The sequence below is a fragment of the Pithys albifrons genome, chromosome 8 (genome assembly GCF_047495875.1).
Source record: "Pithys albifrons albifrons isolate INPA30051 chromosome 8, PitAlb_v1, whole genome shotgun sequence".
Classification (NCBI taxonomy): Eukaryota; Metazoa; Chordata; class Aves; order Passeriformes; family Thamnophilidae; genus Pithys; species Pithys albifrons.
The window spans coordinates 25,419,016-25,441,916 of NC_092465.1; the positions used below are offsets into that span (position 1 = coordinate 25,419,016).

Below are 22,901 nucleotides of genomic sequence, written 5' to 3' on the forward strand. Positions count from 1 at the left end.
TGGAAATACCTCCACTGTTTCTAGAGCTCTCATGTAAACATATAATATTATAATGCCACTTAGCCTTAATGAGATTTCCTTTCACTTCATGAGCCTGTATTTGTTAATTTGTCTCGTTGAACCAAAAATGCTCAAAGCAATTTTCAGCTATATACAAAAGAGCTACTATATTTGTTACTGAAACACCATCTCTTCTAAGGAAAAAGTTTACAAGATGCTAAAGGTTTTTTAAAAGGGCATTATACAGCCTGAAACAAACTAAAAGCCAAGATGGAATTTAAACTACACAGATAAATATCCTCCTGAAATCAAGTATATTTTCTGAAATATTAAGGCATTTAAAAAAAAATACTTAATTGGAATAAAAATATACTAATTTTACTCAGAACCATCTAAAGGTATTCTTCACAAGGTTGTTTTTTTTTAATTTAGCTCTGGAATACATTTTTTTAATCTTGTCACTTCCATCTAGATTTTATTTGATTTGGTTTTTTTCTTAGCATGAATGAAGGACTGTGTTTACAAGGAATAGAACAGCTGTCATGACTAAATTATCAGGCTGTATTTATTTCCTGTTTGACTCTAAATATCCGTCTTCCATTGCCTTGAGCCAAGTGGCAGGTACTAAAGGGGAAAATTCTTCAAGATTTGTCAAAATTATTTATAACACCTATCAAGTAAGTTTGAACTTCTTCCACAGAGCAGATCCGCTGAGGGGCTGGAGCTGTGAGAGTTCCACTGGCTATTTTCTGCTGCCAGTAAACCTCTGCTCCAACTCCTGAGTGTCAGATCTCCTGCATGGAAGTGTTTAGTGCAGCTTTCAATTATTCAGCCCTGAGAGATGCAGCAGTCCTAAAAACCTGTTAAACAGGTTTATTAAGTGACATGGGGCCACTGGTAAGGAAGCTCATAGGAAAGCATCACTTATGTTGCGCCTGATGTCTGTGCTTTCCAGCTTTCCATCAGCTCAGAACCTTTTATATGGAATATTCACAGTCATTGGCACAAGCCAGTTTTTCCTCATTTTGGAAAGTTATCCCTACTGCTTTACCCCATTTTAAAGAACACTGGTCTCAGAACTTCCTAAATAAAATCTGTTTTGTTGTTTCTCTGCCTTTCCCCCAACCTAGTTGAACATAGTTTTAGAAAGCTCAAGTATGGAAATTAGTATGTGTACAGAGTTATAAAAAATGCTCAGGTAAATGACTATAGCATAGATAAACACAGCAGCAGACAAAGGGAAAGTCAGAGGACCTGAAAAAAAAAAAATCATCCTCTGCTATAGGGTGTGAATTCTACAGCTTTTTTTCCAGCTGATTGTTGCACTATAAATAAAGATTCAATATGCCATCAGCTTACACATTTGCATGTACTTCTGTGTGCATACACAACTCCATAGTATGATACAAGAAACTCAGATTTTAAGTAGCACAAATGGTTTCCTGGAGCTCTGGAGTGGGCTCTCCCTTGGTCCTTGGCTACATTATTGAAAAGATGCTGTGAGATATGGCATAGTCTCTTTATTGACCTTAGGTTTGACTTTTCTTTTTGCTTTTTTCATCTCTATTCTCATGAGGAATTGTAGGAGGACCTTCTGCAAGAAGCAAGTGATCACTGCTGGGACAATCTGACTACCCTGGTTAACAGGATACACGTCATAACAGAAAGATGAGTTAAGAGGATGCTCAAAATGAACTCTCTGTTTGTTGCTGTTCCTAATCTGTCTGAAGAGTTATTTAAATGAGCTTTCCCTCAGCTGATACTGAAGGCTGTCTTCCAGAAAGCTGAGGAAGAAGAGACCATTACAGCCAGGATTCAATTTTAGGTCACTGGTTGAAGCGGAGGTCTGGCTCTGCTTGGATACCTAAGCAATAGGTCAGTAAATTCTTCAGGTCAAAATCCAGGGCTCAAGAATGGGCTTAAAATAGAAAGCATTTGTATTTTCATGTGGGCTTCAGACACTAACTGAACAGTAATTCATGTGTAAGAAGCCTACTGAAGTCATTTGAGGTTTGTGATGTATAAAATTGTGTGTTCAGGCTCAGCAGCAATGGGCCGTTTTGCTTATGATCCAAACTATTATTTCTAATCTACTAATGAGTACAATTAACTCAGTTCCAGAGTCTCACAGAGTTCTGAGCAGGATAAAGAACCTGTATTCTTTGATGGGAACAAGGACAAATGCAACCACACAAGCTACTTCAGCCTCCACTGGCATTTGACTCAATGATACACTGCTTTTGTTCCTTTATGGCCTCTATTATGGTAATATGAGCCAAAAGATAAGTTTGTTGAAAATTTCAATACACATAATATATTAAAGATGGATGGATGGATGGATGGATGGATGGATGGATGGATGGATGGATGGACGGACGGACGGACGGACAGACAGACAGACAGATAAAAATCTTACACCCTATGACTGTAAACTAATGTAAATCCACAAATCAACCCTTAATTTGATATAAAAGAAGCTTGATTAATTTAAGTTAGTCAACAAAAATGATATAAATATACCCACAGTGGCATATTAATTACCAATATGTTAAAATATTTACCTTAAATTCATTCAGTTCATCTTCATAACACATGTGAGCCCTTTGAAGTTGCTGAGGGCCTTAATGCTTTTCAGGCTATGTGTTTAACTTGGCATCATGAGCCACACTTTTGAAAAGTTTCCCTGTTACCTTACTCTGGTTAGTCAGCTTTTTGCAGAATTAACATGCATGCCCCCTTAGAGCAGGACACCAGTGTAAGTGATCCTGCCAACCCAGTGTGTATGATCATCTTTGATGAGGGACCACTGGTACCAGCTTCATTTGCTGTGGTTTTCAGTCTTCCTTTTCTCAAATGGATAGGCCTTCTAGTGCCCAGTAGTAGGTGCTTCAGACTCTGGACAGGCAAGTTTTAGTGTTTGAATCACGAGTCAAAGGAAAAGAAACAGCAAAAAGTTAAAGCAGTACTTCAAGAACATCAACTATGTAGATTTGCAAGGGTGAGGCAGGGGGATGGACACACACAGAGATACAGTGCTGGGTCCATGAAATAAGTCTTCAATGTAGTGTAGAACTGACATAGACGCCACACACTCCAGCAGCACTGAAGCTTTGGCAAACATCTTTACAAGGCCATTGTGCCTAGAAAATAGACTTGAAGAGGTCACCATGTGAAAGGAAAAACTGTGAGTTAGCTCGGTAATGTCAATAAGGTAGATATCTTAAAATTCTTTTAAGGAGCCAAATACTTAGGATTTCTAATCTAATTGGAGTCAACCCACAGTATAGATGATTGCCAGTAATACTGACAAGTAACAATAATCACACAAAGCATCAAACAATATAAAATAAATCACAGCTTTTCATGAATTTATGTATTTACCAATGAGATTACAATATTCTGACTAATTTCTTTGAGCATTTCTCTCCAGACAATTACATCTGACCTTTGAAAACTTACTTGCTTTAACCTTGTCACTTAAAGATCTAGGAGCCACCACATAAGCTTCTTCTAGTGTCCAAGACCTTCAGCTCACGTCCCTCAGAATTGCATGCAAAGACCATATTTCTAAAATTCAATGCGCAACATATTTTTCTTTTGGTTTTTTTTTCCCTCAGACTTACCTGGTTTCATCGATATAAACTGCCTCCAGAACAGATGCCGCATATTCAATATTCTTTTTTAAATCCACCACATTAATGTCACCCTTCTCCAGCTGCTTTACCAAGCATCTTAATCTGTCAGAAAAAAAAAATCAGTGTGATGCTTTTATCAAATTTGATTGACTCCATTTTCTATTTTAAATACTGAAATCTAACACAACAGCCAATGTAGAGCCAAGAGACCATCATTCCACCTCTTGTCTTGTTTTAAGAAAATCTGGTTTTAGAATGCACATAACAATGACTGGTTGGATGTTTTTATATCTTGCTAAATTTGTAAGATCTACTAAGAAAAAAACATATACATTGCATAAAGTCAGAGAGGACTCATTAACCACCATCAGACCAATTTCCTGTTCATTTATGATGTTACTGTTATGTCTGAGCCTCTAATTTTTTAAAAATAATAAGTAAAATTTTGTTGTCTTATCATAATTTTTCTATGCTTAGGTGGTTAGTTATACTTTGTTTTCATGTTCACTGTATACTGGTTTTGCATCATTTAAATGTCTTTAGGCCTCCAGTATGTTTTTACTGCAGAATACGTATTTTTATTAGTGTGAGCTAATATGGAGGCCTCTTGCTTTTGTGTTTACAGAAAACTCATCATTATACCAGAGGAAAGGCAGTGTCTCTGTCATTAGAAAAATCTGAATTTTCCCAAGTGTGCTTTTAGTTTTAGTTTTGAGAATTTTGTTTTACAGTACAAACATAGATTTTGTAATACATCAACTCAAGCCTCTGTAGCAATAGACTTCTACAGATAAACTCCTTGAGTACCAGATTTTTCCTGAACTTCTGATGACAAGAACACACTTCTGACACTGCTGAATTTAACTATACACTCAAAGCACTGGAGTGAAATGAAAATGTTATCAGCAACTGCACAGAGCTGTGACTAAATGGATGCTTAAAGTATGGGTATTTTCCTTATTTCTGTGTGGTATCTCTGAATAGAAATAATCTACACTTTTGCATCATATAAGATAAAGATTCCTGTAATTAAGGATACTTCATTATTTTAACATAACTTTCATTGAATACTGTTCTAATGTGCATGAAAAAATTGTGAAACGAGCATTTAGTTAAAAACAACTGAAATTGAGTTAGCATTAGGCTACTTTCAGAAAAGATCATATATATTTTTATGAAAAAGCATATATAAAATTTGCAATATGTTACATATATACTATATATTATTGGTATTGGGCATGTACAATATTTGGACCTAATTAAAATACATGAATAACAAAAATGCAGTGATATTCAAAACAAATATTTTATAAATGAAAGTACTGTTTGGTCATAAAACCACTTTCATGTTTTTCGTCATATTTCGTTGGCCCAAGTACAATTATGTTCAAGCCTGTACGGATAATTTTAGCAAATGGAGTTTGCCTCCTCAGTTATCTAAAGCCTTAATTCAATTCAAATTAGCATAGAATACAAAACAAACAAGGCTCTTAGCAACCTTATTTACTCAGTATTTTACAGAGTGCATGTAATGGAAAATGTAGTGTTAAAATATTTTCTCAGAGAAATGAAGTGGGAGGATGAAATACTCTGGGAGTGCATCTCCTGCACAGAAATAACCACATGCACGGGACACAGTTCCTGTACAGAACTTCTGCTTCAGAGGCACCTACAGACCAAAGCAGCTTATTCACAGACACTCCCCTGGCAGTTCCAACACACACACTGGGACTCTCAGCCACGCACACAAACACAAACAGCCCCTCCTGCACCAGCCCCACGATGCTCACATGAGTCTGGCACCGTCACTGCCACTACTTGCAAACAGCCCTGGAGTGTTTCTATCACTTGCACTGTTCCCTCCAGGTTTGGCTGAATTTATCTTTGAATCCTACTTTCCAAAAGTAGGATGTTTCTGAAATGGAAGTTTAAATTTATTTTAAAACATGTTTTTAAAGATACAAAATAAGTTTGTAACACTTCACAGCAGGAGGCCAGGCTCTGGTAGAATAGTATTAGCTCAAAACGGCTTCAAATCCCATGATTTCCAGTGGTTCCACATTTTCTCAGGCATAGAAATTTCAAATGATTTTTATGCTTGCAGGAGGAACATAGTCCTGGGGGAACCTTTAAGCCACTATGACCTTGCAATAGCTCACTGCATAGGTGACAGTCAGCTGATGTGACTTGCCCTGTAGGCGTAGGTCATATTGGAGGAGGAATGCAAAGCAGAGTAACAGACTGGGCGATCTGGAAAAGCTGCTCAAGCAAAGTTGAAGTGATTCTGAAGACATTACAGAATCAGAAAAGGACACAACTTGTGTCACCAGTGACCTTATCACCTCATGCATCCACTCTGTAGAGATGTCCTCAGGAGTCCTCAGCTGACCCAGAGCAGATCTACCACAGCAACCAAGGATAATTTTGGTTAGAAGGGACCCCCACCTGATAAAAGTTCTTGCTCAAAACAGGGCTAACCTCAAGGATAGGTATAACTTTAAAGCTACATAAAATTACTGAGAGGTATTTCTGCTCAAGCTCTGAATGCATGGAGATTTCAAACACAGCAAAATTAAGTGGTTTATAACAATACATGAATGATCTGAATATACTCAACATCATATGCATTAAAGTGAAATAGACAGAGAGTTTATGAGCTGATGTTTCAGTAACGAAACTAATACTTTAGCAAAGAATAAATACACCAATTTATAAGCCAAAGCAACAAGTGTTAAAATACTCATACCTCAGCATTCCACAAGACAAAAACTTGTAAAAAGGACAAGAAAAAGTAACAAAAATGAATTATTGCCCCAACTGTAATAGTCAGGGCTTTATTTATTTGTTTGTTTTCTTTTAAATAAGTGTGATAAATTGAAAACAAACTTAGAAATACTATTAGAAATCCTGAAATGCTACTTAAAACTGGAACAAATTATATTATCTTGCCTATGAAATATGCTACTAAGAAATAATAGACAGCAACAAGAAAAAACTGGAGGGGCTATTTTGTGAAACAGGAAAATGAAGTGTTTGAATTTGTTTAAGGTGCAAAGAAAATGGTATGCAGAATTAACATGATATAACATGAAAAATATTAATTTATGTAGTAAAGAGGAACATTATTTCTCTCGGGACACCTGCAAACTGCGTTTTAAATACCTTGCAGCCCCAGCCCATAAGGGAGAAAGAGACACCTGCAATTAATAAAGCGAGTGGGTGGAGGACTGTCCTCAGCCCTTTTGGGTGCACACCCAACAGGGCTGTGGGGGTCGATGCATTTATGGACAATGCAAATGCCCCCTGCTCCCCCCGCTCCTAACAGTGCCCTCTGCCAGGGCACCAGGGCCTCTGTGCCCTGGGCCCCTCCTCTCCCTGTAGCTGATGCCAATGGCCAGCTGTGGGCAATGAGCTCTGAGGCCCATCCAGTAGCACAGGAAAATCGAAGGAAATGAGGTTTTTACTGGGAGATGAAGTGGCATGTCCTTGATTAACATTATTTAAATCACAACTCAGTTCCCAACTTCCTCATCACAGTTCTCCCAAGTCAGAATTAAAGTTCTTTTATACCTACTGTAACTTTTTGGGATTGCACCAAATTAACTGAGGATAGATTTTGTGATTTTATGTTATTTAAGAAAATTTCCTATGACAGTTTCTGTAAATACAAAAAAAAAAAAAAAAACAAAAGAAAGATAAGGAATCAGTGATAAAAAATTGCTTTTTGCTATATCCTCATGAGAAAACATTTTTTCTATGGAATCAAGCAAAATTCAGTGAGAGAAATGTTTGGAAACATTAAATAATCATCCTAAACATAGGCTAAAATTACAACAAAGAAAGGTGTGGGCGGTGGGGGGTGAATACCTAAGAAGGGAGATTTTAAAGTAGGGAGGCAGAATAGTTGGACAATTTCATTTTCAGATTAAAGATTGTTTCTTCTAGTTCCAAGGCAAAATAATTTACTAGTGATCACTGCTATAAATGAGAGTTAAAGGTTCAGCTTAAGATTCTTCAAGAACAAACAGAGGAAAATTCAGCCTGAAGTCAACTTCTGAATCCGAGAAAAAGTTAGAGCTTTCCCAAACTGTCTTTACTTGCTATGTCAGTCTCCTCACCAACAAGCACTGCAAATATACAGCTTTCTAACTAACACATCTGGACTTCACTTAAAACTGTTTTGGAAATTTTGGCCAAAACCAAATCTGGCTTTTGCCACAGAGCCTATTAAAGGGGAAGTGAAATAAACTGTATAAAGTGTAAACCAACTCTCCTTCCTACTATATTTTGACTCAAAGTCACCGTTGAATATGGACAATGAACACACAGATAATTCTTTGAAAATAATAAACACATGTTAATGTTAATTACAGAGAAATAGTTATTGATATCAATATTTGGTATTCACAATGCCAGTTAAGAAAATTATCTATGTTGGTTAGCTCATCTACAAGTTCTAAGTCATTTAGTTCCCATGAACAAGTTGAGAAAAGCCTAGTTGTTAAAATCATGACAATGCATGAAAAAGTTTAAGGGCAGGAAAAAAATAATAATTTCTGTAAACAAGTGTTTCATGTTCTGTTTGGACTACTCAATACTGAATAATAAAATTAAATCAATAATTGCAAACTTTATTTTAAAAATTATTTGACCCTCTAAATGAACATTGCAGAGTAAAAATGGGAGGCTATGTAATGTGAAATTAAAACTAAAGAGGAAGAGAGTAGCCATATTCTGACAATATGGTTAGTTAATTTAAACACCACTAGTTTTTCAAAACTTTGGAGAAGGGGAGACTTTTAAACTATTTAGAGTTAAAACCATAAAGCAGTTTTGCCACCTGTAGTAATTCTTGTAATAATGTTGACTCATTTTCCCCTGTAGAAAGCACTGCTCACCCAATAGTTCCTCAGCTTTCAAAGGCAGAGGTTACATCCTCCCTCAAACATGAACACTCTGAAAAAGTTTTACACACGTACATATTAGAGATTCAGGAAAGTATTAGCCCAGTTGTTTAGAGCCTGGTGCTAACAACACTGAGGTTGGGCTCCTTCCCTGGATGGGCCATTCCCTTGAGAGCTGCACTCAATGATCCCTGTGAGCCCCTTACAATTTAGGATATTCCGGGATTTATTCTTTCTGTGATTGGAATGCAGAAAAATCCAAAAATGGGAACAGCAAGCCTCATCTTGGAAAAGTCACAGCAAATGAAACATATCACTGTTTCACTTGAATTCTAAAATTCCCTACATGAATTGCCCAAATTCCAATTATTTTTTATGTTTTATAATTGGTATCATTTGAATTTCACACTCTTCTATTAAGAACATGCATGTATAAAATAATTCTTTACCTAAATACACCATTCCGTCCAACAAATATTTCCAATGTAGGTCAGAAATAAAAAAAAATGCAGTAATAAAAATAAACCATGAACAAAGTCCATGCTCTCACTTTTTCAAGTGAAAAATCACAATGTACAGGTTACTAAAAAATCTTCTATTATTTGTTTGTTTTTCTGCAAGATGGAAAAAAATACTATGGAAAATGCAAGTTCTAAATACAGTTGTAACATTTGTAACACTTGCCTCTAAAAGACCAGACCTGATCATACAAATGGATGAGAGATACTTGAAAAATATACATAATATAGTAGTAAAGGTTCAGGAGTGATCCCTTTGAGTTGCCACTCCTGTTTCCCTGCTCCTCCTTGCAGTTACAAGTGGGCAGCTGTCATGACTTAACAAATGGCTAACCTTTACTCCAAGGCTTTTGACATTGTGGTAGGAAAAACCAAACTAATTTAGGGACATTCTGCCAGGCAAGGCAAGGCAAGGCAAGGCCAGCATATCAGTGGGGAGTAAGGGTTAGAACTGACAGCTGACCTTGATGTGTGTTTCACTTCCCTGAAATCACAAAAAATGCAGTTACCTAATATTTCTTTTAATTAGAGGTGCTCTCAATAAATTCTGACACTGAGAAATGCAAGAATAATATATCACACTCAGTGCTACAAATGTGTTTTATAAAATGACTTCTCAGTCACTGCTGTGTCTGAGCATATGCACGAGAAGCCTTATGGCTGCTCAGGGTTGCACGAATCATATGTATTTCATGATTATTTTAAGCATATGAGTGGTACATGCTGATCTGTAATGATTCAGTCATTAGAAAATAAATATTGAATCTGCTGATAATTCAGCCAACATTTTGATATACCTAAACCTCAATCTCAGATTGAAGAATTAAAATACAAGTTGTACAGCTATACAACAATGCTGAAATTTATATTTTCTTAATGATGAAACTCTGCATTTTCATGGTAATAGAATTGCCTTGGTTGTTCAAATACTGGTCATTTTTATGCAAGATGAATTGGTTTTCCTTCAGGCAGGCATTCTCTAATAGGCTTCAATTCATTTTACTTTACTCATCCTATAAATTTATTATTTACCAGTCTAATACTGTAAAATACCACCCTTTGTGTCTCATTTAGAAACAGGTTCAAGTGTGTTTAAAAAAATTAGTCAAAATTCCTGTTTCCTTTAGCACCTAGCTGAAATCACAAAACACCATGTTTCCACCAGTTTCCACCTGAAACCATGAACCATCCGAGCTCTCTAAAGCAGTTTGAATTTTTGTAGTTCTCAACAAACCTAATCAAACAAATTGCAAGTGTCCGAGAAGTCTTAGTGTCTTAACCTCATTAATACTACAGGGCTCTTAACAGCAGCTTTTAACTTTTCACCATTCTCCATCATCTCCCCCTGATGTCCTGCAGAGACATCCCAGAGAAGGAGGCTCCTCTGGGATCCTGTTGCTCCTGCTCTTCCCTGCTGTTCCTCTTGCCTTCCCAAGTTGCTCATTCTTCCCTGAAAGTAACTTGAACTATTAGATTTCATATATGTCATCAACATGAATTCTCACACGTGAATTTCTCTCACCTTCCTTTGTGCACACCCAAGCTACACAATGAAACTCAGCCAAGTTTTGAGTGTCTTTCAAAGAGTTCTCTCACTTCTGCTAAAGAACCATGGTCAATACTGATTTCTTTCCAGGTTGAAGCTCAATGAAAAGATCTTCAAACTTCAAATTACTTGCTATGTACATACATTCAGGTGTTTTGCCTGTTTTCTCTCTGTCCTTACCCTCAATTCTATGACTGTTTCTATTGCCTCAGTGTCCATTTCCATTACCTGACATTCCCATTTCACAATCAATCCATGAAATTAAAGACAAATAATGAAAATCTATAGGGCTGATTTGTAAATTGCAAATTATTCTTTTAATGGCTTTTGCTGAATATTTATTTTTGTCTGAAGATTGACATAAGGTTCCTCTGAATTATGCATGCATTATATAGAGTTCTAGCTAAAATTGTTTCATCTTGAAGCTGCCAAACACTTCACGATGTCTCAAAGTCTTCATCATAAACTATCTGAATCCACTATCAACAAGCTGAGAAATCAAATGCAAACTCATCAACTACCAAAAATCATGCATGAAGATGATGGCAGACCTTCAGTATATTTATTTGTTGGAGCTAACGTGATAAGCACACAGAAAAGGCTCATAAACCCTTCTTTCCTGTCCTTCTTTAGAGAGCTTTATTTTTCCTGCAAACAGCAGCTTTGAGCACAGTGACCAAAGAAGTTGCTAAGACAAAGATTATTCCCTTCATTCCTTGGCACCAGAAAATGTAGGTTCACAAATGTTGATACTCATCCTTTGTAAACAAGCATCGACAGAGGTACAAAATCCTTTTAGAAACATTAAGAACAAGCTATCACATAAAAAGTCAACTGATGTTCTTTGATTTAAAACTACATTAACCAGAACTGATAACTTTGTACTGAAAATATTTTCTAGACTAATACTAAGAAAACATGTTGCTGCCATTACTTTTAAACCCTTTTTGGTGCAATGTCTGCAGTTGTTAAGGACAGAAGATTAGTAAGTGTTCAACACTAAAAATAACATCATTGCCCAATAATCAAAGAATCAACTATGACAAAACAAGTATCCTTTCCTTCACTTGATAAAGTCACATATGAGCCAAAACTCCAGGAACATTAGTACCAGTTTGCTCTGTGATTTCTCTGTGGAATCAAACTACAGTAAATATTATATAACCTGTATATAATTAATATTTTTCGTTTTCCCAAGACTGAAATTAGAACCAAGACAGAATTTCCTTACTGCATACCACAGGCCAGCATACATAAATGTGGATAAACCTTAACAGATAACACTTCTGGTAACTTTTAAATTCATTTAATTGTTACATATTTTTTTGACATATCAAGCTGTAGAATCTGTATCCTGGTAAGTAATCTTAGTCTTCTGTGTTTATTTGCAAATTATTTTATATCTGATAGAAATCATTGCCCCTCACGGCCCCATATCTGATAACACAAGTAACATCTTCAACCTGATACAGTCAAAACAACCTAATTTATCTTCAAGATACTTTACATTAGTTCTGCTGAACTCTTTCCACACAATTCCATTACAGGGCATCAGATGAATCAGGGTAGCTGGTTGAGCTGCACTAACAATTCAACACAGCAGCCAAGATAACTGTACTTCGATCCGAGCTGTAACTCATCATTTGATTTAGAAGTCCTACTTTCCTTCTTCTAATTAAACTTGAATTCTTGAAGTACCAAAGTATAAAAGTTTCACCTTTAATGCATAATCACACCTTCCAGATGGGATGACAGAGCTAATTTGCCTTGAATTTTGTTTTTAATATCTATCATGGGTTCTGGGGAAAAAAGTACAGACCTGTATTTTTGGAATAAAATTGTGACATGTAAAAAACCCAAATACTTGCATTATAAACTATTGCAGACTATTGCATAAAATATTCAAACAATTTAGGAGTTAACTTAGCCTGCCTAAAATATTGTTGAAAAAATACCATCACATTAATTCAGATGTACTTTGTACTAAATAATTAGCATCTTCAACAAATCTATTTTCTCTAAGAGGATTTTTCATTCAAAAGAAAGAGCAAGACATAAATGCTTTAGCACAACAGCTGTAGTAATTGCAGTACAATTTTGCTGTAAAATCATTACCATCTCAGTGGTTCTGAAGAAAGGATATAGTACATGTAATATATATGACATTGTAAAAATATGAACAGTGCTTTTATCTAAAATCTCAATACTGCAATTAAATTTTTTTAAAAAATAGGAGATGCTAGAATTCAGCACTCTATGTGTGAAACTAACTTCTGGCATTTGGAATTGTTAAAAATAAATGTTCTGCTGAAGAATTGCCAAATAAAGTACTTCAAAGTAGGTCTTGGTAATGAGAAGTAGGACATTAGAACAGCTTAAACACACTTGAGAGCTGCATAAATGTTTAAAAAGGAAAGAAACAACCAGGTGAATTTTTTCCCTATATTCTTTAAGAATGGTCATAAACAGGATGAAATGTAACATGGCCATTCTTATTGAGAGATGAGACCTTGATTTAGGATTTGTCTACATGGGAAACCAAATCTGAGTCAAGCTGAGCAAAGAAACTGAAATTCACTGTCCTTGAATAGCTCCATCTTTGAATACTTCAGGATCAGTGAATTTAAAAAGTCCTTGCAGCTCATCAGGAAGAATATTCCAAAAGAAGTAATTCTTGAGCAATATTATGTTAAATCTATTATCTAGCACATGTGGTCCATATGCTTATTGGTTTTCTGGAAATACTTGTGGCAGGAATTGGAACAAACCAATGAAAAACCATCTGTGGCCAATGCTGGTACATGGCTGCCATTCCCCTCAGCCTGCACAGTGCCTGCCACTTCAGCACACAGGGCTCAGGCTCTGCAGGCGTGGGAGGGAAAACTGCATTAAAGCCTTGGTGCTGCAGTTTGCTTTGCCTTAACTCCCCCAAAGCACAAGTTTCTCCCACAAGCCTGCAAACTGCAGCCCTGCTCTAATCCAGAGGACTCCATGGTGGGACAGGCCACTATCCCTAGCAGAGAATTGCCCAGGTTTTTCTATCTTGCAATCAGGATTTTGATGAGTTTGTGTTACACATCCCACACAGCAATTCAGCTCAATAAAATTTATTAATTCAAATTGCTAATCGCAATGAAAACACACTATTAAACCAACCTGATTATTAGTCTATTCTCTAAAAAGTGACAATATTTTCAGAGCTTCCAAGTTGTTGATGTTCCAGGACTGAGGCACGTATTGTCCACAATCTATTAACAAAAATGTTACTTATGTCTTGTTTTGTTTAAACTAAGAAAATGTAGCAAACGTAGGCTCTAATTCACCTCCAATATATTATTTTAAGCTTCTGTTGCTCGTCGTATATGTAGCTGACTTAAATTTGCCTGTTTAGATACACTTCATACATATGGTAAGCAGATTAGGCTGAAAATTCAGAATCTAGTTCTGAAACTGATTATGTCAACATTCAGACAAAAGTCATGATCAGAATAAAATGGGGATTACACTCATTCATCAACAGTTTTGCCACATAGAACATTTTACTTCTCTGAATCTCCAGGTGAAGGAAAATACAAAAAAAACTATCAGCTTGAACAGACTACAGCAGAATTTTTCAGAATGTGTCATGTTTCCTATAGAAAAGATGTATCTGCTTCTTTCTTTTAGAAAGGATGTTCTTTAGTTAATTATCCCTCAGTACTAAGGACCTAGAGCATTGGAAAACTGGAGCTGCTCACTACAGCATGAGATGCACCATCCTATCCTAAGGTAAAGTACATGGACTGAGCCTTATAATGCACCTCTTGTGCCCTTTTGGGAAAAAAAAACAAAAACACTAAAAATAATTCTCAGAATTTCTGTCCAACACAATGACCATCTTTCTTAGCTGCTAAATGATACACTGCTCCATTACCTTCTAAAAAAAGGCCTACAGTGATCTAAAAATTAACTACATAACTAAATTCATCCAGTTATATTTAATTACTTGTGGAAATGCTTCAAAATGTTCTGTTTGTTCCATACACAATAACATAAAGAGCTTTTATCTGGGAAATTACTGGGCTTCTAGAAAGCATTTGTTTATAAGAAAGTTTCAAACTCAGCATCTTATAACATAAAATTCCGTCCTTAATGTCTGTCTCTCTAGGACTCAGAAATTAAAATCTGACTTCTTCAAAGTGCTGAAACTACAACATCCCTAAATGTACTTACCTACGGATGTGAAATCTAACCTGAAAAGTTCAACTCTCTCATGGTCATGACTAATATAATTGCCAAATTTTCTTCCTTGTTCATAGCTCTACTGGATGAATCACTATTCTTCAGTTTCTCTGCAAAGCCTTGACATTCCTTTCCAGATCCTGGCTGCATTTTAATTTCAGAATAGAAAACCAGTAAGTTCTTGATTCAATGTTACAAAACAATGTTTGTTTACACACTTACTAAGGAAGAACTCTGTGTGTACAAAAAAAACAAAACAGGCAATAAACCAGTTTGTTAGAAAGTGTAACTACATACTGTGATTTGCCTGTCATAAACAACACATTGTTTTCCATTGCTTTTCAGATCCTTTACTGCAGCATGTTTTTTATTGGAATTCCCAGTTTTGACATCAAGTTACTCACTTTAATCTAACATTACCCAGGCAGGTAAGCCTGTAGTTTACTCACTGCAAACAAACCAGTTTACTCCTGTAGCAGAGTCCCAGCACTGATACAAGGGAGTGCTTGCCTGAATGAAGACCAGAGAGAAACACTGCAGCAAAGTATACAGCAGTTAAAGTTCCTATAATGAATGCAAATGAGGAAGGGCCTTGTTCAGCAGTCTCCTACCAATATATTGCTTTCACCTGCAGATATCTACATGATGTCTTGAATATGCAACACAGGATGTTCCTGAACGGATAATGGAGAAAAGAAATCTAAGTGCAATGCTAATTAACAGTTTGGTTCTGGTGAATGTGGGTTTGCATGTATGCCTTAATCAAGCAAATCTCAAAAATAAGAGCTCAGGGTTAATTGAGAGTGTTTACAGCCTCTTTGATTGTGATCATTTGGATAAAAGGTCTCTAAGATTTAATTGCCATTTTAGATTGAGAATGGGGAGGTCCCGTGGTATAATGGAGAGCACTCTGGACTCAGTGGGGACAGTTCCCTGGCAGTTCAAGCCTCCCTGCCATCCCATCCCGTCACATCTCGGATGCTCAGCAGGGTCAGCCCTGGTTAGTACCGGGTGCTGTGACAGTCCCGAGGGCTTCACTGTCACTGTCCAAGTTTGCTCGGCCGTGGCAGATGGACCTCAGGACTTAAATGGTGGGGCCAGTTCTGTGCACGCTGTGCCTCACCTAAAACATCCACTGCACAGGCTGGAAGGGCACATCCACGTGGGGAGAGCCCTGCCCAAATCTGTGTTCACCAAGTCAGGCCATACATACGGATTGAGAATAGACACATTGGCGTGCAATTTCACTCTGGGAAGAAAATGTGCAAATGACAGTGAATCAGATGGATATCATCTTTAGGGGCAGCCAACACCCTTTCCAGGTCAGCAAATGACAGCAACTGCTGAAGGCTGTCTATGTGCTTATGTGTCTGGAGCACCAGCGAGGTCCCGGCCGCTGCTCTGCAGTGTCCATAACACTGTGTGTGACCAGACTAGGAAATGAGCCTCTAAGCCATTTTATATATATGCCAGCTCATTATTTCTGTGGGGTTTGAGGTTTTCTTAATGCCATATTTCATGTTTATTGATGACTAAAAATTCAATTGTAAGCAACATTTAAGGCACTTGTGGACTCTGTGTGATTTTTAAATTGATTGAAGATTCAAGGACGTAATTCTGAAAGATGTGTGAGAGATTTCAGTGTCAACATTGGCCAGAGAATTCCATTTTGTGAAGCAGTACACATAAAGAAAGAAAAAAACAACTCACAATTCTTACCAATGAGATGATACACCTGAAAAAAATACAGCAAACTATTGCAAAACACACAAGTGAAAGGTAAATAAATAGCTAAAAACTTTGCTTCAGGTTACTAAAAACTTTTTAGTGCCAGAGTTATTAGAAGTAATCCCATATAAAAATGAATTATAAACACAGTGAAGCAGAAAAGGTGCACTCCCAGTGATGCTGGAGGGTCAGATCAAGCAATGAAGAGATCTAAATCTGGCTTTTTAACATTTAAGGCAAACACAAGAGTTGTTAAAATTTGGATTTGCTTCCTTTTTAGGAAGCTTGTGATGAAATGCCTGATTGATGAACTGAGAGTAGGAAAGTCAAGTTAAAGACCTCCTCTAAAATAAAAAGCCAGGGAACATGAATGAAATGTGAAGAAAACAGAGATTTAATATAGTAACTACAATAGCAAAAATGTTCACGTATTTTTATGAAGAAGCTTGTGCAAGGCTCAGCAACATTAAATGAAGGTGAGATATGTGCGAATAGCTAACAGCAACAAAAAAGCAGGTACATGTGCACCCAAAATAGAAAGGTATAATCCATGGCACAATTGTTTGGAGATCTTTGAAATTTCCTGTCTGACAAATGTGATTCTAACTCTGCATAGCTCAGAATACATCTTAAAATCTTGCTGATATTCTACTGTTGGATACACATTAATGTATTTTAAATGCAAAAGAAATGTAAGTAAAAGCAATGTAATAATTTTCTTCCTGTAGATCCTAGATCAGGTATTAAATAAAGGCATTTGTATTATGATGAGTCAGATTTAATGTGCAGTTAATCCAGAGTCATTTAAAGTATGCTTTGCCATAAAATAACTGTTGTCTACTCTTGTTTTCAAAATGCACTACTATTTCAATACTTGCTTAAACTCCTCATTCACTATGATTAGTATTGTGAAGTCACATCAGCTGTATTCAGTTTAAATTTTAATCCAGAATAGTTAATCTCGGAATCTTTTCTGGAATACGCTTACTAAAGTTCAACTGGGAGGATCACTAAATGAACACAAAACAGCAGAGTAAGATAAGTCTTCCAGTACAAAGAAAGAAGTCTTACCACAATGATCTCACAAAATGACAACAATAACACTCAAAAAGGATTAATCAAAATAAAATCTAATTATGTTGTGTTAATAGAGTTGGAGGTGCTTACTCAGCCACAGGTATTCTGCTCGATTCTGATCTATTGAAACAGAGATCTTGGCACCTCCACCACAAACATGACTACAGAAATGACACTGAAATTTACTAAACTTTCACAACTTCATTTATACTATCTAGTTTTCTGACATGGATTAAAATTATTTTTGCAGTAGGAGGAATTAATTAATTTCATTCAGAGGCAGAATAGTTTGACATGCAGATACATATTTGATTATACTTGACGTGAGTCCCCAAATCTGACAACATATTATTTAATCATGAGAATAATTACTTTGTGAGGAGGATTTCTGACTTTTACTCCACTGACTTTTCTCTTCTGATTACAAAGCAGACTGTCCTAACATTTTAAGGCTGAAAATCCAGGCTGTGATTCTGTATCATTAGTTGCATTAACCTCACAAGTCTAATTGCATGGTCCACCTGCAGTCCCCTTTCTTCAGAAGCCATTGAAAGCTGCTGAGTTAAGAGATGCAGATTTTTTTAAACACCAGTACTCATTGTTCAATTTATCCCAAGGATAGAGAAATACTAGTGCAAAAACTACAGCAACAAAATCTGTATCTTTTCATCTGCTTTGCCATTCATCTTCCCACTGATTCCTCTGGCTCTGACTGGGCACAGGCACTTCTCTGCTCTCTCCACCTTTTTCTGCAAGAGCTCACAGATGCTCACTGTCCACTTCCATGTTCTAGTCGTGCTCCTTAATCTCTGTAGCATTACCTCTGATGTTAGAGCCAGGCATGTGAAATACAAACTTTGTCCCTATACACTTCAGTTTCTTGATACTTTCATGCTAAACTGAGCCTGCTCCTTTACAGTTTGATTTCTTGATGTTCGGTTGGGTTTTTTTTTCCTGCCATTCAACTACCTGCACTCAACTAGGCATGCCAAAGAGATAAACTGAGTGGAACCATCTTTAAGAGGGCATTTTCCCTCACCTTGCCTTTCATTTACAAAATATACTACAGCTAGCTGTACAGTTCCCATAGGGAAGAATTTTATTAATACACAGCTGCAGTGTACGTCTAGATGTGCTATTTGATCAAATTATTTCAAATGTTTACCTACAACCGTACAAAAGAAACACACTTGCAAGTATATAGCAGTCAAGTCACTACGTAAGGCAACCTTCTGCAGATTAATCTTGTGAGTCCTATTGTAACAATGATACAGGTATCTATTTTCAATATTGAATTAATGCAAAGCAAGTAAATATGAATCCACATTTGTACTGTAAGACTGAAGGCAGCTGTTTCCTAGATCCTCAGGACTCTACAATATAATGCTGATGTCAGGAACAGTGTTAATCATCACAGGTTAGAATTTAGGTGGCACAAATCCCACAGAACATGGAGGAGTTACCTTAGTTACATGAGCACACATGGTTTCAAATGCATTTTGATATAATGGCATGTAAAACAAAATGAGTGTTTTCTAAGTGAAGAGTATCTGCACTGATTTCTTTTTTTTTCGTTCATCATATATTCAAAGTTTCATTACAAAGTCATTGAACAACTCCAGTTATGAAGACAGATAAGAGTAGTTTAGAAATACGTGAATAACTCATACATATAATAAAGATGCATAGATTAACAGTTCATGATGGATATTTCACTGCTGTCACCAATGACGCACAATTCATGCTTCAAATGCACTTGATTCATTTGCAATGCTCTTCAGAAACATTTTAGTCCTGAAAAAACCTAAGGCAGCTGAGCCAAGCGACTGGTGTCAGCAAGGTGGGACTCTGGGACGTGCGAGACACAACAGCTCTCCCACGCACAGAGGGAGGATTCATTACACAACTATTGCTCAAACGACACGAGCACCAAGCTGTCTCCTACTATATCCATGGCTACACATCCAGATTATTGGAACTTGGCACTTAGCACTAAACTGCACAGGGAAGAACCTTTCCTGTCCTCACCCCATTCTTGTTACATACCGAGAATCAACTTGATCAGGAAGGTTTCTATTGAAATGCAGATTAGCCTCTTCCAAGCTCCAAATTATAAATTTGGTACATGCCAGAATTATTTTGAAATGACATGAAGTATTCTAAGAGGGAAACACGTAGTTTTTAACAAAATAATTATTTGATTTTGCAATCTTTTTATGCGCACTTCATTTAACTCCAACAGATTTCAAGAAGAAAATACCAGTTTTAGTTGTGTTATGCAACAATCCAAATTTTCCTTTTATTGGCAGTGGAATAAATGTTACTTTAAGCCTCAGCATGTTCTTTCAGTAGCATCCCTTGTAACACTGCAAATTTAATACACATTAGGCCTAGATGTGTTTTAGAAATTATAATTACTTTTTCTTCAGATTTGCTCCAATGTTTCTTTGTGATAAATAAGGTTGCTTTTGAGCTGCCTTTCTGAATCTTGTCAGCACTTCTAAATCCTGTGTTTGCAGAAGTGTGGCACTTTTCCAAAACATATTGTCTCATAAATCTTATTAAAAAAAAATCTTTAAACAGTATTTTGCAGACCTACATCAGTGAATGAACATGGAAACTTTTCTTTTATAAACAGGATTATAGGAACTCCATAAAAGTCAGTTAGGAGGTTTTTCAGACCTTTTAGAGATTTTGAATTCTAAAAAGAAACTAAGATAAATATGCCATGATAATCCTGTTCACTGTGCTTACAGATTCTCTATTTATTAGACCTGTCATTGCATTTAACTAGCTGCTCACAATTATTATACAGATAAGCACTGCTGTAAGATGGATTAATGGTTTTGCATTCTCTCTATTAATAAAAAAAGAAAAAGTCCCAGCACTTCCTCTACTGTTGGATTAAACAGCATAATTATGTGATCTGCAAGATCATTTACAGCATTCTCCTATGGAACTGGACTGTTTTTATTTAGCTACTGGATTCAGCTATGCTTCTAAAATTTAAAATGAGAATGGCTAATTTTGCAGTAATGTTACAGCACTTCTCTTGAAGTCTCACATTCTATTCCATATTCAGATTTGACATAATCTCAATATTTGACATTTATATTAACAATTCATACCATAGTCATCCATATCACTTCATACAGAAAAAAAGCCCAAAAACTTTGCAAACCTTTCAATATATCCCAATAAAAAAAAACCAAAAAACTATTTCCAAATAATGTAGATTTTATTAAAGTAGGCTAAGAGCATGGATGTTTTTCTCACACAGAATTTCACTGGAAACTGTACAGTATCAGAAAAGCTTTGGGGTTTGATTAATGGGCATTTTCTTATGAAAAGCAAGCCTGTATTTTGCCAAAAAACTCTTAAAGTAGAGAACAGAACAGTGGAAGGATTTTGCAGACAGGTTCCTTTTGCTGAATGTTCAGGGTGGTACCTGACAGAACAGCTTTATGTTTTCAGCAGTTGATTCTCACATGCATCATCAGATAGGGACCATCTGATAAGGCCTGTTCTGTTGCTCTCCATCAGTAAGTACACAGACCTCTGCTTGGCTGACACAACTGTGGATCAGCCAACTCCTGCCTGGCTGTTTTAGCAGGGGACTCTCAGCAGCACAACAACAAAGCACTCTGGTCCTTGGTCCCACTCTTAATGGTCTGAGAATCTGCTTCACTCGGACTCTCAGACTAGGACGCAAGAACGAAATAAGAAGCAGGAGGCCCAGCTATGAAAATAAGCATTTTAATTCGTGATTCTGTGGTTTCTTTGTGTGCATAATTAAGGCAATTAACTCAGTTTTTCAGAGAGGAGCAGGAAGTATAACCTTGACAGAGAAGGAGGAATAAAAACCATCTCTGTAAAAATTCACAAGAAAAATAAATGGACCTATTAAGTTACCACTTAATAATCATTAATAATACAATAATTAATTAATTGTTATCAACATTATTTTAAATCACTGTGAACATATCTTCAGCTTCAACAAAGGGTGCCAAATTCCTCATTTTTTAAGCTCAGACCACCTACTAAGAGCTATTTGCACATATATATATTAGAACTATAATACTTAAGCAAGCTCCACTTTCAAGAGAAGGTGGAATTATATCAATAGATTCAAATTTTAATTTAGTGATCCAGTTGACTCTATGGAGCCAGCTAGACAAGACATAAAATTGTAATCTCAGAACAGAAGGGATGTCTTGTGCAGGAGAATTTTGCCTTGTACAAAAGTACCTGATCTAAAGATCTGCTCAACCCAACAGATTTGGATTTCTTCATTTTATACCTCTTGCCCAGAACCACACTAAATATTAATTATTATATTTAGCAAGTATTGTTTTCATATTACCAATGTAGGTTTAGAAGTCCAATTTCCTAGACTGGATTATTGGATGGATTAAAAAACTATAAGATTCTGGAGAACTGGAGCATATTCCTTCTACCAGATAAGAGATGTAAAGGTTCCTGAAGACAGACTGTTGATTCTTGTTCCTGTTTTGTTCAGTTATTTTTTGACAGAATCATAGAAAATTTCAGCTTCAGTTCTTTGTCATTCAAGAGGGACATATCAATGGAAAAGGTCTATAAACATCAGAAACACTGCATTAAACTGCTTGAAGAACTATACCTCAAAAGGTCCCTTGAACCTTAACCTGTCAATACAGATAGCTGGCCATAGGTACTAGCTGGAGAGCTCACAAAGCTGAAAATGTCTGGGACCTGTCCAACCAAAAAAACCCCAAAAAACACAGAGATAAACAATGCCATAGGAAATTAATAATTTTAATTTCATGCATTTTCTCTGAGATGTATGTCTACATAGTACTGTACAGGATGGACTTCCAAGGAATTGCACATCCCTGGTGTACTGGAGGAACTGGCTTCTTCCCATGATCCAACAAACTGCTAGAAGTCACTTTGCTGCCTGTGTGTTTCTCAAGTGAAGTTAAAGGAAAGGAGTCAACCTACAGAGCAATCAGCCTATCTTCAGGTTGCAGCTTTGGCATTCATTTCAGCTCTGATATTACAGTAAAAGAAAATCTTAAATGAGACTTGAAAAAGTATTAACAAAATAGATAATCAACCATAGATATGGGGGGGGGGGGGGGAAGAATGGTATTCATAATAAAGCCATCATATACCACAACTGCTACCAATGCCCATCTCAAGGGTGGAAATGCTTAACTAACAATAGAAAGGTCCTTCTTACACTGATTTTGCTCTAAATCCCCCAGCATTTAAAGCTATGCAACAAGTT

The 22,901-nt window shown here is 36.5% G+C and overlaps 1 protein-coding gene across 5 annotated transcripts in view; it reads right to left on the reverse strand.

The window, feature by feature from the left end:
* PDE1A (phosphodiesterase 1A) overlaps positions 1-22,901 on the reverse strand; it is a 183,917-nt gene that overhangs the window by 52,093 nt on the left and 108,923 nt on the right. For 4 of the 5 annotated variants that reach the window (XM_071562123.1, XM_071562124.1, XM_071562125.1 and 1 more), the window contains one exon: positions 3,624-3,737. In XM_071562123.1, coding sequence (XP_071418224.1) covers positions 3,624-3,737 — 114 coding nt within the window. Of the gene's footprint in view, positions 1-3,623; positions 3,738-5,425; positions 5,461-22,901 lie in introns of those variants that run through there. The other variant, XM_071562128.1, reaches the window with a different exon arrangement.